General features: G+C 36.4%; 1 protein-coding gene across 7 annotated transcripts in view; it reads left to right on the top strand.

The window, feature by feature from the left end:
* The window catches only part of LPGAT1 (lysophosphatidylglycerol acyltransferase 1), a 65827-nt gene that overhangs the window by 17297 nt on the left and 21825 nt on the right, over window positions 1-26705 (top strand). For all 7 annotated transcript variants that reach the window (XR_007476942.1, XM_033438071.2, XM_004275277.4 and 4 more), the window contains 3 exons: window positions 15400-15518; window positions 20406-20501; window positions 23535-23808. Coding sequence is in view for 6 of the 7 variants with exons in the window: in XM_033438071.2 (XP_033293962.1) it covers window positions 15400-15518; window positions 20406-20501; window positions 23535-23808 (489 nt within the window). In the remaining variant the exon portion in view is untranslated. The remainder of the gene's footprint in view (window positions 1-15399; window positions 15519-20405; window positions 20502-23534; window positions 23809-26705) is intronic.

Below are 26705 nucleotides of genomic sequence, written 5' to 3'. Positions count from 1 at the left end.
TCAATAAAAAATTTGTAGAAATGTGTTGGAAAACAAATTTGTCATGTAAATACCTATATAATATCCTCAATTTTGCTTCTTGGCCTGCATAGCCTAAAAGTTTTACCATCTGACCTTTTAGAGAAAAAGTTGACTGATCCTTGCCTGATAGTAGTAGTTCCCAAATCTGTCTGCACATCTGCATTATCAGAGGAGTTTTAACATGTACATATATGAACTTCTCTACCCTGGAGATTCTGATCAATATATTGAGATGGAGCCTGAGAACCTATATTTTTAACAGGCTATTTAATTGTTTGGGAATCACTGCCTTTTAATGCATTTGTAGGGTTGAACTCCAAGAGATAGTGAAATGAATATTGGATTAGATATCATAGGAAAGCTTGTTATTTTCTTACTTCAATATTTACTAACTATGGGACCTTATCCAAGTAACTACTTGTTCTGCAGGTTTAAAAAAAATTTCTAGTTCCTTTGTTTATAGGTGGTTTTGCTTAATCTTCTACATAGTAGATCTTTTACCTTTTGGGGTTCATAAGAACCTCTTCTAGAGTCTGATGAAAGCTCTGCACCCTCCTCTCAGAAAAGTACACCTATATTAATTTCCTATGGCTGCCATTACAAGTGACTACAGAAGCACTTAAAACAACAGACCTTAATTCTGTCACATTTCTGGAGGGCTGAAGTTCAAATCAAGGTGTCAGCAGGGCTGCACTCCCTGCAGAGGCTCTAGGGGGAGATTCCTTGTCTCTTCTACCTTCTGGTAGCTCTCAGCATTCCTGGGCTTGTGGCTGCATTACTCCAAGCTCTACCTCAGGGTCCTGTGGCCGCCTCCTCTTCTCTATGTTGTCTTCTCTGTGTGTCTCTTGTAAGGACACTTGTCACTGATTGAGGGTCCATCTGGGTAATCCAGAATTAGCTCCTCTTCTCAAGATCCTTAACTAAATCACATCTTTTACCATATAACGTAACATTCACAGGTTCCAGAGGTTTGACATGGGTATCTTGTGGAGTGGGGGTAGGGAAGCATTTTTTGGCTTACCACAGCACCTTTGCACGTGCTCACAGTTTTACAAACAGTTTCAACAGGTTTACAACTCTTTGAAGTCCATTTATGGACCCTATGGACTCCAGGTTTGAGCTCCATGCTCAGTGAGAAGAGCTTTACACCTTAGTGTATTCTAGTCTATTTACTCTCTCCTCTGTGTCATGTCTCCTATTAATACCAAACTAGAAATGATGTTTTCTTCCAGTGACTTAGATTCTTCAATTTATCATATGTTTTTTGAGTTAGTTTCTCTGGTTCCTTTAGGAACTATTTATCTCCTAATAAGATTTACTGTTAAAATAAAAGCCTTTTCCAATCCCTTTTACTTAATTCTGTTGCAAGGAGACTAACTTCTGTGTAAACTGTAGATAACTGGTAATCCTTCCAGTGAGAAGAAGAACTTACCTTGATCAAGTACCTGATGTGCCAGACCTTTTAGCAAGTGCTTACATGTGGTTTCCTATAAATATCGAAAGCAGTCCTGAGAGGGAAGTAATATCAACCCCATTAAACAAATGAGAAGAGGAAGACTTCTGGAAGTTAAGTAACTTGCTTAATGTGGGTGACAGAGCTAGCAAGGGATGGAGCTGGTCTTTGAATGAAAGTCTTCTACTCTAAAGCCCATGCTATTTTCATTATACCTTGAAAACAGCACACTGCCCTTTTAATTGAATGGTTAATAATTTCATTAGACAGGGGCTATCCATAGTTTGGTTTTAGGGTCCAACAGACTTAGATTTCAGTCAGATTTATAGCGCTTACTCATAGTATTATCTTTTACAGTATCTTCTCAGATTCTTATCTTTAAATAAAATTGATATAATGTAAAATAGATAGCTAGTGGGAAGCAGCTGCATAGCACAGGAAGATCAGCTCGGTGCTTTGTGACCACCTAGAGGGGTGGGATAGGGAGGGTGGGAGGGAGGCGCAAGAGGGAGGAGATATGGGGATATATGTATACATATAGCTGACTCACTTTGTTATACAGCAGAAACTAACACCATTGTAAAGCAATTATACTCTAATAAAGATGTTAAAAAAACATTATTCACCCACATAAAGAAAAAAATAAGATTGATATATGGCCTGTTACGCCTTATAGTGCTGCTGTGGCAATTGAGAGAATATGAGTGAAAGTCCTTTAAAATAAGAAAGTTTTCCTAATATGTGGTACAATTAAATCGTTTCTCCTTTGATTATATTCTTAGTACTTTCTTCTTTCAGTATCCTAGGTTTCAAAGCTTAGGAATATGGCCAAGCCTCAACCCAGAGGGTATATTGGCTCCAACCATGAACTCCTTTGCTTCAGGCTTCTTGGACAGTTGGCTGGCATGAATGCTTGTATGTGCTTTCTGCTCTTTCATTTTAAGGGGCATCCCCAATTTTGTCTAGCTCAGCGCCACTTAGGATATCTACGTTCGTGGTGCTTTTCTGAGCAGTTCTCTTTTTAACTTTTTAACTCCTCTCATTGCCTCTTTGCCATGGGTTTGGTTAGTGCTCTGGAACTGTGCTGTGGAAAGTCTTCCCCTTTTCTCTGTCCTCCTCCTCCAACTTGTTCGCACCCTCATTCATCTGTAGGTAAGTCTGTTACCCAAAGCTAACATCCCATCTCTCTTGCTTCACGTTACTGATTACTATCTCCTTCTATCTTTGCTCTTAGTCTTCCAGGATATAAAGATACTAAAGACATTCTCACCTTAAAAAAAAAAAATCCCCCACTTAACAACTAGCTACTCTCCCAAATCCCTGCAGCCCTTCATCCCTTCCCTCCACCCCACATATTGTCAGTTCCTTTCCTGCTGGGTTTCTGTGGTTTGTGAGATAATGTGCAGAATTCTGGTGCTCTAGTAGCCTGGCCCAAGCCTACCTCTTAAGCTACATCTTTTGGTATTCCTTTATTCTTCCTGTTACATTGCAGGATGTCCTTTCTATCAAGAGCCAGTCCCTTTGCTTAGATTCCATTCCTTCCTGCTTGCCCAGGAACCGTCCTCCATTGTTAATCTCCTCTTTATTTAACTTTCATAAAAACTCTCAAATTTCCAATTACTCTTAAAAAATTGGAGGGTCTGGTAACCGGGGCCACGTTCCCAGATATCGGCAACAGCCTGGAGCTGGATAGGTAGCTGCCCTCTTTGGGGGTGGGGCATGCACTCTGTTTTTCACACAGTCCCACTGCTCTCTTCTGTCATATAGGAAGCCCACTTTCCTCACTTATGTCACCTGCCTGGTGACAAGAAAAGGGATTTTATATCTCCTGGCCTAAATTGTAGTATCTGACTTCTAAAAGTACCTCTGTAATCTGACCTCTTATTTACAGATACAACCTCATTTTCCATTTTTCCCAGTAGCAACTGTCTGTTCAAGGCCATTTCCCCCATGTCTTTGGTATCTCTTCCCTTCATGTTTTAGCTCCCAATGATTTCTCTTTCCCTGCCTCCTGTGGTACGTATCTTCATGTGTAATGCATTAATCCCCAATTTATCTTTTATTCCCAATAAGTGAGCAGACCTCTTGAGGGCAGGGATCATATTGCATCAATTAAAAAGTGTGCTTAAGTTTTATTTGGAAGAAAATGTATTTTTTAAAAAACTGAAATCATCCAGCTCAGCGAGCTGCTGCCTCAGTAAGATGCTGGCCTGATGACAGGCACACGCCAGCTGAATTGATGAGGAACAGCAGATTCACAATTCCAGTCTCAAGCTTCCTCCAGGGCATAGATCTGAGGACTGGAAAGGCTGGCAAAATTGCTTGTACTATTTAAAATGTTCTCTGTTTCAGTCTTTTATTTCTGCCCTTCCATGCTCTCTCTTCTCTCACCTTTTACTTTTTCTCTCTTTCTTTCTTTTTTGCTAAGTTCCTATGGTTGAATTTAATGAGTTAATTACCTTGTGATAGAACCCCTGTGTACGTTTATGTCCCCCGCAGTGGTAGAATCCTATTTCTCTATGAAGAGAATAAAACTAGTTGGATGAATGAATACATCAGTAAGTGCTTTGGGGGATAGTGAGCAGGAGGTGCTGTAAATTAATTATCCTTACCATCTGTATGTTTTTCTTTGCAACTAATTCGGTCAGTCAAGAAGCAGCCGTAGAGTTCTGTTTCTTTTATTTGATAAAATATCTGTGAAGTGAGGAACTTGGATTCAGATATCTGTAAATTCCTTTCTAGCTGTAAACTTCATTAAAATCAAAACCCCTACCATATGTAATAGTCTGATTCTAAAACTATTTAGAGCTCTAGTAGCAAAGCAGAGAAGTACCTACATTGCCCTCTTATTTCCTAGCAATTTGGTGCAATCCTTTACCTTTAGGAGAAGTTAGAATTTCCCTTCTTCCAGTTACTCATTTTAGCAGCCTAAGGCAGATAATATTTAATCCCACTGCTTACACTTTTCCCAATGGAAACAAATTAAAGTACCTTTGATTTAAATCCCCATCTCTGAATTTAGTATAGTGTTCTGTTGGTCCACTTACAAGTGAATGTAAGAAGCTGTTTAAAAGGTTGAGAAAACAAAACTTTGAGCAAGTTGAGCATTTTGCATAGAGTGAAGTACTTTTATTGGAACATACTATAAAAAGAAACGTAAGATGTAAAGTCTTAGCGACTTCAGCTCTCAGTGGTTTAATAAAATACATTTGAACCAGACAGGGGGAGAGGTTTTTAGTTAGTGAAAGTGAGAAAATGAACATTTAAGAAACAAACAAAAAGATTGCAGCCCAGTAGTAGTATCTTCCATTAATTTTTTTTTTTTTTTTTTTTTGCGGTACACGGGCCTCTCCCTGTTGTGGCCTCTCCCGTTGCGGAGCACAGGCTCCGGGCGCGCAGGCTCAGCGGCCATGGCTCACGGGCCCAGCCGCTCTGCGGCATGTGGGATCCTCGCGGACCAGGGCACGAACCCGCATCCCCCGCATCGGCAGGTGGACTCTCAACCACTGCGCCACCAGGGAAGCCCTTCCATTAATACTTTGATCTGGGGAGAAAAACCTTCCTGAATTACAAAAGTAATAAGTCAAATGCTGAAAACAGAAAAATATAAAGAAAAGAAAGAAAAATAACAGAGCAAGAATTATCTGTAGTTCTGCCATGCTTTAGTCATCATTATCCTTGGTACTCACATTCTCCCCTAACTTCTAACCCTGGCAATCCCTGATCTGTTCTCTTTCACTATAATTTTGTCTTTTTTGAGAATGTCATAAAATGGATTCATGCATTATGTAACCTTTTGAGACTGACTTCTCTCACTCAGCTTGCCTTTGAAAGTCATCCAAGTTGTTGCATGTATCATTAGAATGTTCTTTTTTGTTGCTGAGTCGTATTCCATTGTATGAATGTACCACAGTTTATATCCATTCAGCTACTGAAGGACATTTGGTTTGTTTCTAGTTTTTAGCAGTTATGAATAGGCTGGTATAACATTCATGTACAGGTTTCTGTATTAACTTAAGTTTTCATTTCTCTAGGGTAGGAGTCAACAAACTATGCCCAATGGGCCAAATTTTCCTGTTGCCTGTTTTTATATGGCCCTATGAGCTAAGAATGGCTTTTACATTTGTAAAGGTTTGTAAAAAAACAACAACAACAAAAGAAGAATTTGCAACAGAGACCATATGTGGCCTGCAAAGCTTAAAATATTTAATGGCTGACCCTTTGCAGAAAAAGTTTGCTAACCCCTGCTCTAGGGTAAATACCCAGGAGTGGGTTTCCTGGGTCAGATGGTAAGTGTATTTTTAACTTTATAAGAAACTGCCAAACTATTTCCAGAGTGGCTATACATTTTGCATTTCTATCAGCAGTGTCTACAAGTTCCAATTTTTCTGCATCCTTATCAAAATTTGGTATTATCAGTATGTTTAATTTTAGTCATTCTAGTAAATGTATAGTAGTTGCTCGTAATGGTTTTAATTTGTATTTCCCTAGTGGCTGATGATGTTGAACATCTTTTCATATGGTTGTTTGCCATCCTTATATCCTCTTTGGTGAGGTGTCCAAGTTTTCCGCCTGGTTTTTACTTGGGTGGTTTGTTATCTTACTGCTGAGTTTTGGAAGTTCTATAAGTATTCTGGATACAAAGACACAAATCCTTTGTTGGATATGTGATTGCATATATTTTCTCCCAGTCTTTTCATTCTCTTAACAGTGTCTTTTGCTGAGCAAAAGGTTTAAATTTCGATGAAGTGCAATTTACTGATTTTTTTTCTTTTATGAGTTATTAATTGTTGTATAAGGTATAGGTTTAGGTTTCATATTTTTCTAACATTGTTTTTTGAAAAGACTATTCTTTCTCCATTGGATTGACTTTACACCTTTATCAAAAATCATTTAGCCATATTTGTGTGGTCTATTTCTGGACTCTCTTTTCTGCTCTGTTGATCTGTGTGTCTGATCCTTCACCAATACCATGCCATTTGATTATTGTAGCTTTATAGTAAGTTTTAAAATTGGGTAGTGTGATTCCTCCAACTTTATTCTTCCTTTTCAAAGTTATTTTGGTTTTTCTAGTTTGTTGGCCTTTCTTTATAAGTTTTAGAATCCAATTGCCTGTATCTGCAAAAGTTCTTCTTGGCATTTTGATTAGAATTGTGTTTTACTTGTAGATCAATTTGTGGGAGAATTGATATCTTTAATATGTTGAATCTTTCAATCCATGAACATGGTATTCATTTCATTTTGGCCTTCTTTAATTTCTTTCATCAGGACTTTGTAGTTTTCAGCATACAGATCCTGTCCATGTGTTTTAGATTTGTACCTAAGTATATTTTTTGAGCTATTGTAAGTGGGATTTAATTTTTAAAAATTTCCTATCATTCATTACTAGCATAAAAATATGATTGATACTTACTGTTAGTAACTTTGCTAAACTCACTTATTAATAAGAGGAGCTTTTTGTAGATTAATTGGGACATTCTACAGAGACAGTCATGCTATTTGTGAATATGGGCAGACTTATCTCTTCCTTTCCAACCTGTATGACTTTCATTTATTTTTCTTATTTATTTATTTATTTATTTTTGCATTATTGAACGGGCTAGGACTTCTGGAATAATGTTAAATAAGAGAGGTGAGATTGGACATCCTTGCCTTGTTCTCAATCTTAGGGAGAAAGCACTCATATATAACTAATACTAAATATTATGTTAACTATACGTTTTGTGTAGAAACACTTTATTACATTGAGGAAAGTCCTTTCTGTTCTTAGTTTACTGAGAGTTTTTTTCATGAATGTATATTGGAATTTGTTTAGTGCTGTTTGTGCGTCAATTCATATGTGTCTTAGTCTGTTTGAGCTGCTATAACAAAATGTCACAGGCGGGGTGACTTATAAACAACAGAAGTTTATTGCTCATAGTTCTGGAGGCTTGGAAGTCCAAGACAAGGTGCCAGCATAGTCACCTTCTGATGAGGGCTCTCTTGATGGTTCATAGCCTTTTCACTGTGCCCTCATTTGGTAGAATGGGCTAGACAGCTCAGTGGGATCTCTTTTATAAGTGCACTAATCCCATTCATGAGGGCTCAACCCTTATGACCTAATCACTTGCCAAAGTCTTCATCTGCTAATGCCATCACCTTTGGGGATTAGGACTTCAACATTTGAATTTTAGGGGGACACAGACCTTCAGACCATAGCAATATAATCATGAGGTTTTTCTTTCTTAGATTGTTAATATAGTGGACTATTACACTGATTAATTTTTAATATTCAATCAACCTTGTATTCCTGTGATGATAAACCTTACTTGGTTGCAGTGTATATTATTGGATTCCATTTCCTAACATTTATTGAGGATTTTAATGGATATAAGTCTATAGTTTTGTTTGTTTGTTTGTTTGTTTCTGGTTTTGGTATAAGGGTAATGCTGGCCTTATAAAGTAAACTTGAAAGTTTTCCCTTCTTTTCTATTTTCTGGAAGAGATTGTTTAGAATTGGTGTTATTTCTTTTTAAAATGTTTGGCAGAATTTGCTAGTGAAATCATCTGGGCCAGAAGAATTATTTTTTGGAAGATTTCTGACTATAAAATCAATTTATTTAATAGGCTGCTTTATTTTCTGTCTTTCACATTAAAGGCTTTTTCTGGGTATCTGGTAATACCTGACCATCTGTTCTTATTTAAGAGTAGGGGACTATAAAGTTGATTGGTAGCCCTGTTTGTGGCTGCGTCTTGTCCACACTAAGCCTCACTGTAGGATAATCTGATTGGAATACTTCACTGGAGAATCCTAAATGTCAATATTTTTAGATCTTTTCTCTTGAGCTGATCAGATTTCCTAGAGAAGACTCCTCCAAACTCTTGCTGCCATATCCTGGGGCTGAGTGGGTAAAGATTAGGCATCAGAGGGCTTGATCTTTGTTTTCAATAAGCACATGTTCACTTAGTCCTCATGTTGTCTGTACTATTCTCATTTGTTATTTAACCTCACTCTGATTTTACCACAGGATTATATTGACCTAAATCATTTTGAACTTTCTAACGTAGTGGTTTTAAATGGATAGGGGTGGGGGTGGGATGTTTGGAAATGTGTAGGCTCTTGAGGGTTGTAACAGAGAATGTTGGCCAGGTGTGCTAAAAGTTTTGCAATGCTGATGACTGCGGGAAGAATTGCTTCTCCCGAGATACCAATATCTCCCCTGTTGGAAACTGTCTAGGTTTAAGTTAAAGCAAATCTCAATACCAGTTAGAGTTCATTATCACTTATTATCTTTGACTTTCTTGCTCTTTCTTTTTCCATTCTTGCCAGTGGTGATTTAGATTATACTGGTATTTGAAATTAGCAACTATTTTAAAGTTTTCTTTTAAGCAGGTGGCTAGAGTGGAAGTGAGAAGACTAGTTAGGAGGTCACTTCAGAAGTCCAAGAAAGAGGTACTGATGGCTTGGCCTAGAGTAGTAGTAGTAAAGAAGGAGAGACAGAGGTTGCAGGATGTGTTTTGGAGATAGAGTCCAAAGGACTTAGAGATGGATTAAATATGGAGAATTGAGGAAAGGGGGGAATCAAAAGTGGTCTTAGGTTTGGTCTTGAACTGACTGGGTGAATGATGGTGTCCTTCGCTGAGATGGAGCAGACTAGGGTAAAGAGCTGGTTCTGTATTGAGCACATTAAATTTAAGATACCTGTATCCTGGGCCCAAAGACAATGTTGCTTTTTTTTTTTTCTTAGATACTCTTTGCCTTTTTAGACTTGTTTATTATTCAGCTGTCATGCAAAAAACTCTTGATCCTTGGCTTCTGCACCGTTCCTTATTGTTGCCGCCCACTAACCTTATTTGTTGAGGACTTTGGGACTTGGCTTGTCCACCCCACTTCTTGGCATAATCATGGGCAACGTCAGGGGCTGTGTGGGCAACTTACCCGTTCCTGTTCTCAAGGTTCCTTGATGTAGCCTGCCAGCAGTGACAGCATGATACAGTGGTTTTGAATCCCAGTTCCCCTACTGCCTAACTGTGTAACTTTGAAGATACTGCTTAACCTTGTGTGTCTCATTTTCTTCAATTGTAAATTGGGGATAACAGTGTCTGTACACTTGGGATGTTGTGAAGATTACATAGGAAAATAATGTGAATTATTTTCTCTTACTAATTATTAATGCCTGACACATAGTAAGCATTCTATAAATGTTGGTTATTAAGATTATTAGTATTTAATTATATATCTATTTAATAATATATACTACTATTATTCTTTTAGTTAACCAACCCCTCCAAAAGCTACACCTTGAGCCTTGCCTCCTCAAATTTAACCTCTTAAATTAAATTAAATTAATTAAAGTGCCAAAAGGCACTGACCACAACTTCCTAGTATGTTCAGTATACTTGTTTTAAGAAAATAAAACTCGTCAGAGCTAAAATTCCAGTGGTTCTTATTTACAGACATACATTAGATTCACCCGGGGGCTTTCTCACAACGTCTGGGCCCTATCTATGGGGGTTTGAGTAGGATGGGTAAAGGTGGAGATGGGGGATGGCTTCAAGTATCTCTACTATAATAGCCCTCCCTCAGTTTTCTTTAGTGAATTACCCCCTTGCTTGGTTCCTTTCCTCACCAGTCTCCTCTCCATTAATCAGTACCTTAATCTACTTTCTCACGGCTACCCTTCATGTCCTCACTCCCTTTTTATCTTCCTCTGCTAACCCCTAACTTTGGATCAGTCCAACCCACTCTGCCTCCAACGTGTGTTACTGAAAGCCACAGTTCTTGAGCTACATGAGATTCTTTTATGTGTTTTGTTGTTCTCTAATCTTTACTATTCATATTAGAATACCTGACCTTACGTGACACGGTAGTTGTATGACTCTTTTAGTTAATAGTGATTTCAAAAGTAACTTCAACTGTCATGTAATCTAATTGCCCAGGACGTCTGTGATTCTGTCATTTATATCTCATTCATCTTCACAATATGTTTGAGTAGCATAATGATATTAATGTTTCTTAAGTGAGTCACAGAATGGTAAATAGTTTGCGGCATCAGCTTGCAGGCATTTTTTTTTGAACTTTGAGAAGTAAGGTATTATGGTCGTGTATAAAGCAACCTTTCTTCTCTGCATTAATTCTGTTTTGTGGGTCAGTATAACAGCTTTAGCATCACTGTTTTAAAGGAAATTGTGATGGTTTATTGTTTTTATTTTCTTTTTGAGATGTGAACTGTCATGATCAATTTTAGTCTAAAACTTTTGGGGGGAGGTTTATTAATATGTGTGTGTGTGTGTGTGTAGCAGGTGATAATCTTTGGCTTTGGTTTTTAACAAGAATTTTTAAAAATTCAATTACAACTAGGGAACTTTTCTTCCAGTTTTTACTCAGTTATTTTTCATTCCCTTTGGAAGTAGTGGACCTGACCCAGTTCTTTTTTGAGAATTCCTTTCACAGAACAGTGTGTTAAAATATTTTTGTCCTTCTAATCAAGTACAATGTAAGAACTGGCAGGCATCCATAGCTTCTGTTCTTTAACATGAGAATAATTCTATTCCTTGATTAAGATACTGGCTCCATTATTATACTTACTGGTTTGGATAGCAGGGTATGATTTGAGGAACATAGCTATTTCATACATAAAATAAATGCTTTTTCTCTACAAGCATTTTTTAGTCTTGATTTTGTTAGTCATATAACTTTCTAACAGTGATCTTTGAAGTATATAATGGTTTGGTAAAAGAAGAATACCATAGATACTGGAAATGAAATTTATTGTTGAATAAAATTTAGATTATTATAAAATCCAGCATGACTTTATTGCTACATCAGGATAATTTTAAAAAGTTGATCCTTCTACCTTCACTTGTTTGATTTAGTATGTGTGTGAGTCTTAGCAAATTGACATTTAGTTTGAAAATTAATTTTAGCTAAGTTATGGCTGAGAGATAAAATATGTATTGGATTAACTCTTAATGATTATACCCTGAAAGTATTATAGAAATAAACATTGAGAACCCTTTATAATACGTAATGGTAGATTTCTATGATAATGTTCTGGATGTTTAAACTACAGTGCTGTTGTTCTTTTCCTATAGTTGGTTAGAAAAAAACTATAATTTGGGGGGAATAGAGTGGAAAAGAGAAAGGATGGGGAAAATTGAGGAGGGTGGAGTATATTAGTTTCAGAGGGCTGCCATAACAAAGTACCACCAGCAAAGTTCCTGTGGCTTAAAACAACAGGAACTTATTCTCTCACAGTTCCAGAGGTTAGAAGTCTGAAACTGAGGTGCTGACAGGGTTGTGTTCTGTCTGAAGTCTCTGGTGGGAAGGATCCTTCCTTGCCTCTTGGTCACGTTGGGTGGTTGTCTGCAGTCCTTGGCTTGTAGACACATCACTCCAGTCTTTGCCTCCATTGTCGCATGGCATTCTGCCTGTGTATCTCTGTCCAAATTTCCCTCTTTTTATAAGGATACCGGTCATATTGGATATAGGTTTAGGGCCCATCCTAATCCATCATGACCTCATCTTAACTTGATACATCTACAAAGCCCCTGTTTCCAAATAGGGTCACATTCACAGGTTTTGGATGGATGTAAATTTGGTGGGACACTATTTAAGCCAGAACAGAGAGTTCTAAGTTCAATTTTTATTTTGAGATTTAAACCAACACACTAGATTTATCTACTTTATATAAAGCAAGTAAGATACATTTTAAGTAGAAAACTTATTTTTATTTGCAGTTATATTCACACATATGCTTTCCTACTGCACAGGCCTAGGTATCTAGTATTTTCCATTCATGTAGCAGAAATTGCATTAAAGGACTATTTGGTTATGAAACATCTATTTATATAGATGTGGAACTAGAAGACTTTCCACATTACCTCTTAATAGCCTAATATTTATAGAACCAAGTTAGACTTTTCTTGAGTGTTTTAACTGCATTAGAATAATACTTTTGTTCTTATTTGTTTTATATCCACAGTGCCTGATGCTGATTTATTGAGTGAAGAATGAATTAATGAAAGAATGGTGGTGTGTGTGTGTGTGTGCGCGTGCATGTGTGCATGTGCGTGCGCGCGCACGTTCATTGAAGGGTTGTCAACAGAGATGTGATATGAGGAGTTTTCATTTAGTAAATATATTCTCTCTTCACACGCTGTTCTGCACTTTGCTTTTATTACTTATAGTATATCATTCATATTAGTGTAAAAATGCTATGATTACATAATATTCCATTGCATGGATATATTATAATTTATTTAACTAGTCTCCCTTTTTATTTTTAATTGTGACAAAAGACACATAACATAAAATTTACCATCTTAACCATTTTTAAGTGTCAGTATTGTTAAGTATATTCACGTTATTGTGTAACCAATCTCCAAAACTTTTTCTTTTTTTTTTTTTTTTTTTTGCTGTACGCGGGCCTCTCACTGTTGTGGTCTCTCCCGTTGTGGAGCACAGGCTCTGGACGCGCAGACCCAGCGGCCATGGCTCATGGGCCCAGCCGCTCCGCGGCATGTGGGATCTTCCTAGACCGGGGCACGAACCCGTGTACCCTGCATCGGCAGGCGGACTCTCAACCACTGTGCCACCAGGGAAGCCCTAAAACTTTTTCATTTTACAAAACCAAAACTCCATACTAATTAAACAACTCCCCAGTTTTCCCTCCTGTCAACCACCATTTTAGAAATTTCTTTGAATTTGAGCTAGTCTCTCTTTTTAGTTTTCATCTTTGCTCTTATAAACAATGCTGCAATAAAGAGCTTTGCATATGTGTCATTTTACACATGAATAAGTATATCTGTAAGATGAATTCCTAGAAGTGGAATTGCTAGGTAGAAGGATTTTCACATTTCTTAGTTCTGATATATATATCGCCAAATTGACTTCCAAAACTCTTGTACCAATTTATACTCCCCCTGCTCCCACACACAGTGTATATCAGCTATTCAAGTATGTTTCAGTAAAGTTAGCTTGTCAGCTAAACTTCACTGGCAACTTGGGAGAGGAAAGGCCGCTGTGAAGGAAAGTTGGTGTTGCTGGGCTGTCCCCAGTGTTCTACATCTATTCCTTAAGGATTACTTGACATCTGTAATGTAGTTTCCATTCTGCATTCATTTTAAAAACTTAAAAACTGGGCTTCCCTGGTGGCGCAGTGGTTGGGAGTCCGCCTGCCGATGCAGGGGACATGGGTTCGTGTCCCGGTCTGGGAGGATCCCACATGCCGCGGAGCGGCTGGGCCTGTGAGCCATGGCCGCTGGGCCTGCGTGTCCGGAGCCTGTGCTCCGCCGCAGGAGAGGCCACAACAGTGAGAGGCCCGCGTATCGCCAAAAAAAAAAAAAAACTTAAAAACTTTCACCGTACAGTGTAAGCTATTTGTGTGTTAGTAATAATTTCTGAGAGAATGACTGGAATACCTCACTTTGCAGGTAGGTACCACAACTGCATATATGTTCAGCCCAGCTGAAATTCCCTTAATACAAATCTTTAAGATCTTTAAAATGAATGCATAGATACCTTGCTTTAATGGCTGGTTTGTTTTTTTGTGGGTTTTTTTTGGCTTCATTGGGTCTTCCATGCTGCGCATGGGCTCTCTAGTTGCGGTGAGCGGGGGCTTCTCTTGTTGCAGAGCACAGGCTCTAGGTGCAGGGGCTTCAGTAGTTGTAGCACGCAGGCTCAGTAGTTGTGGCTCGCGGGCTTTAGAGCGCAGGCTCGGTAGTTGTGACGCACGGGCTTAGTGGCTCCGCGACATGTGGGATCTACCCAGACCAAAGCTCGAACCCGTTTCCCCTGCATTGGCAAGCAGATTGTTAACCACTGCGCCACCAGGGAAGCCCTTAAATGGCTTTTAATAATAAAAAAAAATTAACAGAACTCTTTTCTCAAATGAACTCTTATGAGGAGCTCCGCTGTATTGGGGTGACAGTGAAAGGTGACTGTGAAGGAGGGAGGCTGGCAGAGGTAAAGCAGGTGAGCAACAGGTCTCCCATCCCTATTTCATCCAGAACTATTACACACAGGTGACTCAACTTCTTTCCTTATAGCAGTGAGTGAGATGAGTGAACGCTAACATATATTCAGCCTCTGGTAATTCACGTCAGACATTTGACGAACCTAGAACCTTCTTTGTAGAGTCCTGATGTTTGACACTGATGCTCAGTTTTATTTTTTTGCGTGTAGTAAATTTGGTATAAAATGAGGCGTAACTACCTGGAGATATCACTGTTTTCCTTAAAGTGTACATATAGGCTTTGGTGCATTGACTTTTCATCCAGAGATTTTTAATAAATGTAACATCCTTAATTAGTTTTCTTGTAAAATGAGAATGCTTACACATTTTATAATATTTGCATATTTTATTATAAAGTAGAATTTAAGGGGGCTTTGGGAACCACCTCCCAATGATAATCAGTATTAAGTTTTGAATTCATTTCCTCAGACTTTTTCAATGTATTACGTTGCATGTAAATTTTATTCCTTCTTTGAAAAGATGGGATTATATTTTATATACTGTTTTGTTTTGTTTACTTGATAAGAAGTCCTTTTGGGTTAGTGTATAGAGATATCCTCCATTCTTTTAATGGGTTTATACTCTTCCATTATATAAAAATTATCCATTCCCCTGTTGGTGAACGTGTAAGTTGCAATAAATATCCTTTGTGCATATCTTTGCCTGTTTGGACAAATGTTTCTATAGGATAAACTCTTAAATAGAATTTCTAAATCAAAGGTATGGCCGTTTTACATTTTAACGGATATTTTGAGTCTCTATAAAATATGAACATCCTGATTTTTATAGGAAATAAACTTAGTTCTAAACTTTTAGAAGTTTTAGCTAAGTGATGTATCATCATTAATGTGCACCAGTGTTTCTAATATAAGTCTTCTGGAAATGTATACATTTTTTAAATGACAGTTTTGAAACTTTTTGTTCTTACAGTGATGGAATGGGGGGAAGATATTAAAGCAATTTCAAAAGATGAAGCAGTAATGTTGGTGAATCATCAGGCAACAGGAGATGTGTGTACTTTGATGATGTGCCTCCAGGACAAAGGACTGGTAAGCCATCCTGAAGGCAGAGATAGACTGCAGAAAGGGGAGGTTAACAGAGAATCAGTTTACGGATCTTACCACAGTTGGGAATGTAGACTTACACTTTAATATGTATACTTTTCATGAAAATTTAGAAAAATTTAAAAAGAGAAATATACTATGTATATAACTCTAAATTATTCTAAGAGAGGAATTTACAGACCTAAAGAAAAATAACTGGGATAATGTGGATTATATCTCCACAAAGCTGTTTTTTAAAAAAGATAACTGAAATGGAAGCAAAGTTAATATGGTTCAGCATGGGGCTGTCTTGAGGTGAGTGGTGGATTGCCAGTTTGAGAAATACAAACACAAAAAGCAGTTTGCTTAAGATAGGAGAGTAAAATTGGACAGGGAATTAGGTGATCTTGGGGATCTTTAGCCAAAAGAAAGTAAGGTAAATATTATTTTGGATTTCACTTAGAAAGCAAATTGAAAGGAAAGATATTAGGGCCATTTTATTCAGTGTTCTAGGGCTGTGTTTGAACTGTTGACTTCACATTGCTTATATTGCTAACTAAAACATACCTGTAAACTGGGAGGGTTTAAAATAAAGTCAGTCCTTAACATTAAAAGAATTGTTACCTTAAGAGTAGGTAAAGCGGTTATGTTCATAGAAAAGTAAATAAATAGAAAATACATAAAATTAATGGAATTAATATTTGGCCTAATAGTGAAGAAACAAATCAATAGGTATTTTATAAGTGTTTCATATTTATGGTCACCGACTATAAATATAGAAGACCATCCTATAAGATACTATCCCCGTAAAGCAACTAATAATCTAGTGGTAGGTGGAGAGAGGGAATAGCAAACAATACTTAATTGCAAAGTGAGAAATATTCAGTGGAAAGTGAGCTCACCATGTACTTGGTGGATATAGAAAACTTTGCGTAGGGGAGAGGACATAAACTTGACCTTGAAGGGTGAGTAGAATTTAGTTAGGCAGAGTAGTGAAGCAAGGGCCTCTTCTTTAGTGAAATAATCTTGGCCAAAACATTAAGGCAAGAATACGCCTGGTGTGTTTAGGTCCCAGAGTTTGCATTCAGCAGCTCAGGGGTCAGAAAATGAGGTGACAGTAAATGGAAAATATGTTTGCTTATTATGGAATCTGTTTTTGTTGTTTATCTGAAAAGCAGAGGCATAATTTTGCTAGAATGTAGAATAAATTCAGTCCTTTCTTATATTCAGAATCATATTCAGAATTGTTATATCACTGTGTAGATATATTTGCATTATAATAATATTTACTGCCTGTCCCCTAAATTCTTGATGTTAAAATTGTGTAAAAACTAGTTTGTTTGGCTTTGTATCAAGGAGAACATTTTTATGCTTACCGATAAGATACTTATATTTATAGTGATTTTTCTGAGGGCCTACAGTGTCTTCTATTGGTTTTTGAATCTCAAAGAGTGCTTAAAACGGTGACTATAAATATGCCTAACTTTGTTACTCTAACTCCAGTTTGGCAGAGATGAGAACTGTATTAACCAGAGTATCAGGTAATCTGAGATTCACCGATATTGTGGACAAGAAAAATTTTGGTTTATTTGTTTGCTCTTGTAAAAAGATTTTAGTTGGTCTTTGGTTCATTTTTCTGTCCAGAGTTATTTTGTTTTTATTTTCAGATTAATTATACTAATGTTACTATCTAATATTACAAAATAATTTGAAACCTTGAAGAATTTTTTATCTTGTTTCATAAAGGAGTAATTGAGAAATAAAAAGGTGGAAACATGAAAATTTCTGGCTCCTGCGTAATAAGTATGGGGCAATATTAATTTACATTCACAAGTAGGAATGTTTACTTGATTAATTGCATACTCCATGGGCACGTTCAAAGAAAGAAAGCTAATGCTAAATTGTGGGCCAGTTTAAAAATACTAGTTTAATGGTGATGTGAGTATAACATAGCTTTTTGAATTCAGGAATTCCTGTAGCGCCTGTCGTTGTTCCTCAGTGGGGGCACTGCTTGCATTTTGGTAGGACGGCACTGTTGTTCTTGACTGTCCTGCTGCACATTGTTTTCCTTACCTGGCTGCAACCTACTATGTGCTAGTAGAACTCCCTGGTCATTGTGACAGCCAAAATTGTCCTTGTAGACTTCTAAACGGGAAAACCATTGGCTCCACTAAAATTTCAGAAGGATATGAAGAATGGAGCCATTCATGTAAGCCTCCCCAGATGTTTTGACATGTAGAAAATTCGTGCTTCCGGGTAAAGAATAATTGATGTAGAGCAATTTTGTCCCTTGGAAATACCTAACAACGTTCTGAGTGACAGCCTGTGAAACATTGACAGAGTTGATTCAGGCAGCTTGTGTTTACTGACCTCATTTTTTCAGAAATATGAAACAAAGGATTAGTTATATTTTCTAAACGTGCTGGTACCTTTTTAATAAGTATCTGTGAAGTGCGGAGTCTTGCCCTTTTCTGTCAATTGATGATAAACCCAAGAATTTTTATTTCTATCAATAGAACTTTTAGATATGTAATAAATATTTATTGACTTGTAACATTTCCCCTAAAATAAGTTAGGACAGAATTATCCATACAAATCTCAGAAGATAGCTTGGCTGTCTTACTGAATTTGTTTTACGTTACCCTTCTAACTGAGGCGGTAAATCCACTATAAATGTAAGATTAACCATAAAAGCTAGTTACTTTAGTGTTGGTATTAAACCCAGAGAGCAATAAATTGCAGCCACACTTCATACTGTGTATAAAGGTTTTACAGGTTGACTCCACTTGCTTTTTGTTTTGTTTCTTGGGGCACTTTTCCGCAAATTCCATTTAGTTCAGATCTCAATATATCTAAACAAAGTGGTTATCATTACAAAGCAAAACAAGATTCAAAAATGAGATGTTGGTGATTATTTTATTCTGTATTAAGTGATTTGGGAATCAGTCTTTCATGTATGTATCTTTATTTTTTTAAAGTTATTTTATATGGTAAAACTGTTGGAATAGGAGTCATGTAAATGAACTGTTCAGTGATACTGAAAAATTACATCAGAAGCTTGAATATTATTTGTGGGCTTTTATAATGTTTTTGTAAAAGCAACACATGGATGTCAATGCTTAGTTTTTTCCTTATATGTTAGTTCATACAATTTGGTGCTCAGAGATGAAGTTTACATTTGTTATTCCTGTAGGAACCAAAGTGGAGCTCTGTTGCTTTCTTGATGGAGGCTGTAGTTTTCACTTTATTTATTTAAGGCTTATAACAAGGGATGCTGTTATCTCAGCAGGGGAGAACAATTAACCAATTCATTTACTAGATCCTGTTTACACTTACTTTTAATTTTGAAATTTGCTTGAAATAAAGTCTTCTGCTCTTGATACAGCTATTAACTCTTATCAGCAGTGGATAATATTTTTGTGTTTAAGAAACTGAGTATTTTTATGCTGGCAAAGAGTAAGGCCTTGTATAAACTAACAAATACTCTTCGTGATATAGAATGTGTAAATCATTCTACTAAATGAATTTTAAAAAATTTTACAGTGTATTTATTGACTAAATGAATTCTTTAATGTTCTTTTATTTTGGATATTTTTGTATTTTATATTTTTATACATTTTTATATTTACATCTTTATATTTTATGACTTTTAATATTTTAGCCATGAAGTTAAGGTCACATTTTATAAAGGCTTAGTGCTTATTAATTAAACGTGGAGCCCTCATTTGATAACTTAGGTATATTGTATTGTTTCAAAATAACTTTACAAGTTATATAAGAATTTCCAAAGGTTTCGTTTACATAGAACAAATTGGAAATCATGAAGTTCAAATTTAAGAAGTTAATTCAGTTTTATTTGTTACCCAGTGATATGTATATACCTGTGACCTAGGAATCCAAGACTTGGAATCAAGACCTGTAATTTTTTTTTTTTTTTTAAGCACTAACATAGCAATAAATATATTATGTTTAAATAGTCTAAATACAGCAAGTTAAAGAAAGATTGGTGGAGTAGATAAACATATTATTCAACAATATTCTGTCTACAAGAAACTTACTTCAAATACACTGAACTAGTTAGTTTTAAGGTAAAAGATATAAATAAATAAATATATATATATATATATATATATCATGAACACATTAATCAAAGAAAACAGTGAGATTGGCCATATTAATATCAGAAAAAGTAACCTTCAAAGGAAAGAAAATTAATAGAAACAAAGAGGACCATTACATAAAAGGACCAATCTTCCAGGAAAGCATAACAGTCTTAAATGCATAAACACAAAACAACAAAACCTCAAAATGCATGAAGCAAAAACTGATAGAGATGAAAGGAGAAATAGATAAATACAAAATTATAGTTGGAGATTTTAGTACCCGTCTGTCAGCACCTGATAGAACTTACAGACAGAAAATCAACAATGATATGGAACTCAACGACACCATCAACCAATAAAATCTAATCAAAACGTGTAGAATACTACACCCCAAAACACAGAATACACGTTCTTTTTAATCGTCTGTGGAACATATACAATGATATTCTATATCCTGGGCCATAAAACAAACTTCAATACATTTTAAACATTGACCTAATACAGAATAGGTTATCTTAATATAATGAAGTCAAATTAGAACTCAGTAGCAGAAAACAGCAGAGAAATCTCAAAATCCTTGGAAATTATACAACACATTTCTAAAGAATGCATGAAGACCTGTAATTTTTCATGTAGTGCTTTATTTGTAGAAGTAACAGATTTAAGATAGTTAGGTTAATTAAAAGTATGCTTGGATGATTATACATAAAATTTAGAGACTGGCTAGACTATAGTCAGGTTTTTTTATTTTTTCTATTCAACATTTATTTCTTGCTTTTAAATATTTTAGGTTGTTGCTCAAATGATGTGGTTGATGGATCATATTTTTAAGTACACAAACTTTGGAATTGTTTCTCTAATTCACGGAGACTTCTTTATCAGACAGGTAAGTAATGAGCATTTTTTTCCACAGTGATAGCCTGATCAATCTAATTCTTTATTGTAAAAAGAGGCATCACAAAACCAGTTATAATAGATAGAGCCAGCTCTAGTTATCTGAGGGAGCTGGGAATCTTTTTTCCTAAAACATTTATTTCAGTCTGAATTTGAGTATGCATAAACATTAAAATGCAAATATTTTAATCTCTACCCTCCTCGCTTCTAAACAGTTTACCAAGCGCCTGCCACATTCTCAGCTCTTCTGCTTCTTAGCTGTGTGAATTGGGCAAGTTATTTAACCTCTCAAAGTTTCCTCATTTTTCAAATGAGAATAATGGGTACTCCTCTCACAGAGTTGCTGTGTGGATTACATGAAGTAATACGTGTTACACGCTCAGAACAGTCCCTGCTACTTTCATCAACTTCATCATGACTACCACTATCATCATCTATATTATCACTGTTATTTTTATTTACAAGTCACCGTTATATGATACAGAAGGTATCTATGTTAGCAGTTGGGAGATGGTTAAATAAATAAGATTACCAGTCGGGAGAATACTAAATAAATAAATAAGAGGAAATATTTTGCGAATTCATAGTATGAAAAGTGAGTACGTCAAATTTCTGTAAATTCAGAAAAACCTTAGAGGAGAAGATGATATGTGGCATACATTTAAAGAATGAGTACGGGTTTGATGGAGGAAGGTAGATTGGGAATGGGTCGTAAGCATTAGGGATAGTTTAGTATAGGAAAAAGAATAATACCCTCTTATCAAGTCAGCATACAGGGACTTCCCTGGCGGTCCAGTGGTTAGATTCCGCGCTTCCAATGCAGGGGCTGCGGGTTCAAAAAAAATAATAAAAGAAGAAATCAGCACTACATTATAGTGTTTCCCTGATATGCTACATGCTTTATTTTCTCAAAAATGGATAACCAAAATATGATATCAAGAGTTTTTATGTATGATAATGCTACACTTATCTGGTGTTTATGTATTTAGCCACTTCACCCTGGATGGTGCAGTACCTTACACGTAGTAATTACATAATGAATTGCTGGTGAATCTAATTAAGCCTCTTCTGAGTATCACAAATTCAGAAATAAGCTAGAAGTGTGTAGAAAAACTTCTAAGCTCTATGAAAATAGGTCTCCCCAAACACATATATTATACTTTGCTCCAGACAGTTTTTTTAATATTTATTTATTTATTTAGCTGCACCAGGTCTTAGTTACAGCACACGGGATCTTTGTTGTGGCATGAGTACTCTTAGTTGTGGCATGCATGTGGGATCTAGTTCCCTGACGTGGGATCTAGTTACCTGACCAGGGATCGAACCCAGGGCCCCCTGTACTGGGAGCACAGAGTCTTAACCATTGGACCATCAGGGAAGTCCCCTCCAGACAGTTTTATATACAAAACATATTTTTGTTTTTCATATTCTGTGTAATTGTCTAGTTTTTTCTGGAAACACCCTTGGTTTTTCTGAGCAGAGAGATGGAAAAAAGCAGGCACTGGAACCCTAGGAAGAATTGGGAATGGGGATTGGCCACAACAAGGTTGAGACAAAATAAACAATGATCAGAACAACTTAAGGAAGAAACTAACCTAATATCTTAGAGTGTCACTGGAGGCGAAGACAGGAGAGATTTACAAATTCATTTCTGAAGTGCAAAAATATTTTCCCTGTTTGATAGTAATAAAAATCTATAACATGGGGGAAGGGGAGAGAAAAAAAGTATTAATGTTAAAGAAAATCTCTTGGGACTTTGCTACTAAACATTTTTGACAAGGTATTTCCAAGAATATTAAAAATATTTTACATGTACTCTAGGGAACTTAAAAGTAAAGCTTAATTATAATCAATTCAATTCCGTAAATTAGCTAAGAAAATTGTTACTTAGTTTGCATTTAGAATAATTTAGTCTAAAGACTGAAAGTGTACAAATTATTTTGGGGAGCTTCTGTAATTGTGTTGGCTGGAAAATTATTAGCGAATTGACCATACTGAAAGGAAGAACCTTCTTATATTTAGTCATGGGTTTTGGGCTTTCCTAAAAAAGCTTCTAGGTTCCTCTTTTCGGTCTCCAAGTTATCCTCTTTCCTCTCTTTCCCTCACAACTAAGATCCAGTCTATCAGAATGTCCTGTTAGCTTTCAGATTTTTCCCTGAATGTGTGCGCCGCTCATCGATATCCCACAGTTGAATCTCATCAAACTCCCTTGTCCAGACTCTACAGGAGTCTCCTAACTTATTTCCTATAGTCTTTTTGTCACTGGAGCCAGCAGATTTTTTTTTTTAAGTAAATAAAATCATGACTCTCCCTTTTTGAGAACTATCTAATGATGTTCCATCCCAAACTACTACTTAACCAAGCTCAAGGCCTTTCTTATATGTCCTCTGCCTCTCTCTGCAATTTTCAGCCACACTGACCTTGCCACAGTTCTCTGAACATGCCAAACATGTTCCCACCTCAGGGCCTTTGTCCTTTTTCTCCTCATCACCTGGAGTACTCTGCCACTCATCTTCACATGGTTTATTCCCTCACATTATCAGCTCTTTGCTCAAATTTTACCTCCTTGGAGCTGCTTTTCCTGACCCTGTTGAGCTTCTCTAGTCTCTTACTCTTCTTCCTAACCTTATCACCAGTTGCATTTGTACATATGCACATATACATATGCATATGTATTATATATCTTCCCCATTCAAGTAAGCTTCATGAGGGTCTCTTACTTCTCTATCTCCAGGACAGTGCCAGGCAAGTAAGTAGTAGGTACTCAGTAAATACTCACTGACGATGAATGAATGAACTTTCGGGGGCAATTAGAGCAATTTTTTTCTGCAGGGGGAAGGGTTTATTTATGTAAGTGCTAATAACTTACTTTTTCCAGTATGGTCAAAAGGGGAAGTAAGTGGGGGGAAATCACTATTCTAGCCTATGATTGGGATTTACTCTAGAAGCAGTTATTTCTATTTAATTTTACAGCCTTTAAATTTCAAATGTGACTGTACTTACTCTATGTGTGTCTACCTTCTAGGGAAAATCTCATCGTGACCAACAGCTTCTTCTTCTCAAGAAGCATCTAGAAAATAATTACAGGAACAGAGATCGAAAATGGATTGTTCTGTTTCCAGAAGGGGGCTTCCTCAGGAAGAGGCGAGAAACCAGTCAGGCATTTGCCAAGAAAAATAACTTGCCATTTCTTACACATGTCACTTTGCCAAGGATTGGGGCAACAAAAATTATTCTGAATGCACTTGTAGCACGACAGGAAAATGGAAGTCCAGCAGGAGGAGATGCTAAGGAATTAGGTATGATGGTTTTTAGCATTTTTTTCTTTTCTTGGAATTAAAGGATTTTCTGGAGTTCCAGAAGATAACATTGTTCTTTTTTATATTTATAATTTTTGTCAAACAGAAATAATACTGAGGGAGAAGATGAAAATATAACTTTTTAATGTTTCTACAAAAGTAGTCCATGCTTACAATAATTTATTCAAATAATATAGGAATGTATAAAGTCGAAGGTATCTCTCCCTTACTGTACACCTTACTCATGGCCATTCCCACTGCTGCAGTCAACATTCCTGTAAATATCCTTACAGATTTGTGGAACATGTCTGTAGTATTAATTCGTAGAAGTGGAATTGCTGGATTAAAAGATACAGGAATAGAAATGACAAATTTGAGAAACTAATCATAGATATGCAAATGGAATTATAATGATTTATATTTTTTGCAGTTATCAAATTTAGAAAGTTTTTTTGTTTTTAATACAGAGAATGAGTTTAATGAAGTTTGGCAGTATTTACTAAGAGTCTTAAAATGTTGATAAATTACTCAGTTATTCTGCTGCAAATAATACTTATCAAAAGGGAATGATCTGAAATACTGGCAAAGTAGTTTATCACAGCATTATTTCTAATGGCAAGAAATTGGAAATAGCCAGAAGAGAGAACAGATAAGTAATTATTAAATATCCATCTAACAGAATACAACACAGCCATTACAAATGATGTTTATTGGCTTGGAAAATTCTTATGCTCTATAATGTTAACGGGGTGGGAGAAACATACAACTCTTGTGTAAACAATATGAGCTCAAATATGTAAATAATAAGGCAGTAGAAAATCAGTGAAAGGAAAGATTTCAGAATATTAGCAGTGATTGCTTCTCTGAGTTGTAACATTATGGATAATTTTTCTCCATTTCTTAATACTTTTCTGAATTAAAAAAATATAGTGAGTATGTATTACTTTTATGGCCAGTAAAAAGTAAACCATACTCAAAGATGCAACTGTGGACTTCCCTGGTGGTGCAGTGGTTAAGAATCCGCCTGCCAATGCAGGGGACACGCGTTTGATCCCTGGTCCGGGAAGATCCCACATGCCACGGAGCAACTAAGCTCGTGTGCCACAACTACTGAGGCCTATGCTCTAGAGCCCGTGAGCCACAACTGCTGAAGCCTGTGCGCCTAGAGCCTGTGCTCCGCAACAAGGAAAGCCACCGCAATGAGAAGCCCAGGCACCGCAACAAAGCCACAACTAGAGGCAGACTACGCGCAGCAACGAAGACCCAATGCAGCCAAAAATAAATAAATAAATAAATTTATTTATTTAAAAAAACAAACAAAACTGAACAAAAAAAGATGCAACTGTCTTGGAGACAGCCTAGTGAATTGTGCATATTTGCAGAAGATATTTGTGCCAACAGCATGAAGACTGTCTTGAACTACTTCATCCAAGACACTATGAAAGTTTGGTGATAAATTATAAATTAAAAAGCTGAAAGAAACTTAATAGGCCTGTTTCCGTAATAACATTTTGCTATTTCTTTTAATATTCTTCAGATAAAATAAAATGGGAATGATTGGCCCTCAGAAATATGTGTTATTTTAGGTGATGGTAAGGACCAAACATGGAAATAATGCCCGTGAGATTGTGCTGAGCTTTCCTTTCATTTGTTTTTTCCAAACAGCTGCCTGGCAGTCAGCTCTCTTAATGTTTCATCATCTATTAAAAAGACAAATTGAAAGAGTCTTTTAATAGAAAAGGAAGGTTCAGAATAGCTTCACTGCTGGAGAGACACTGTGGCAATGTCAGCCAAGCCAAAGCTTGAAGGCAAAGGTCTTCCAAATAGGATTAATTGTGCTAATAAATACCGCTGCTTTTAAGTAGTTTTACCCAGTCAATACCCTGTGGTCTAGATCTCAGAGAAATGAATGGGCACTTGTCATACTGATTACACAAGAGGGAAGAAAAATGATTTTTTCTTTTGGAGAGAAGCAATCTCTGTTTATAACCAAAGTGAAATTGTTTATTACTTATCTTACCTTAGTTAAAATTTAGGCCTCTCGCCTTCTGAGATGGCCCACACTCTGTCTGTGGAGTGTGATTCTCCCAGGGCCAGTCTTGCTTTTCGAGATGGACAGCATTCTGTCTATGGAATGTGTATCTCTCTAAATAAATCCACTTCTTACCTATCAAGAAACAATTTTTTATTCTAGCAGCTTAGGAAAATCATAAGAAATTTTAGAAAACCGTATACCCCAAAACTAGTTTTACTTAGATTTTACCATTTGCTTCTCTGCTTTGGTAAGGACATTTTGTGTTTTATTTTCTTTAGTATTCATACTCACGATTTAGTATTTTATTCCATATAAACACAAACCATGCCTTCATGTCTGTTTTAATGTGAGGTCCGTCCATACACATATAAAAATTAAGTTGTATCTAATTAACTTTAAGTTTTTATATATTTATTTATTTTGGCCGCCCCGTGCGGCGCGTGGGATCTTAGTTCCCTGACCAGGGATTGAACCTGTGCCCCCTGAAATGCAAGTGCGGAGTCTTAACCGCTGGACCGCCAGGGAAGTCCCTCTAATTAACTTTAAAAGGATTAGTATTTTTTTGTTTATTGTATGATTTAATAGATATTAAACTGAACTCTGGTGATTTTTCCCAACCATTTTATTATAAAAATTTTCAAACATACATAAAAGTTGAAATAATTTTGCAGTTAATATCCATGAGCTGGCCAACTAGATTTTATAATTAACACTTTACTATATTTGCTTTATCACATCTCTCTCCATCCTTCTATCCATCTATTAGTCCATCTTGGTTGTTTTTTTTAAATGCATTTCAAAGTAAGTTGCAGACATCAGTGTACTTTACCCCTAAACATTGTAGCATGTACATCACTGGTAG

This window comes from Orcinus orca, chromosome 1 (assembly GCF_937001465.1).
Source record: "Orcinus orca chromosome 1, mOrcOrc1.1, whole genome shotgun sequence".
Taxonomy (NCBI): Eukaryota; Metazoa; Chordata; class Mammalia; order Artiodactyla; family Delphinidae; genus Orcinus; species Orcinus orca.
Note: the sequence above shows the minus strand (reverse complement) of the source record. Positions and strands in the feature narration are given on the sequence as shown.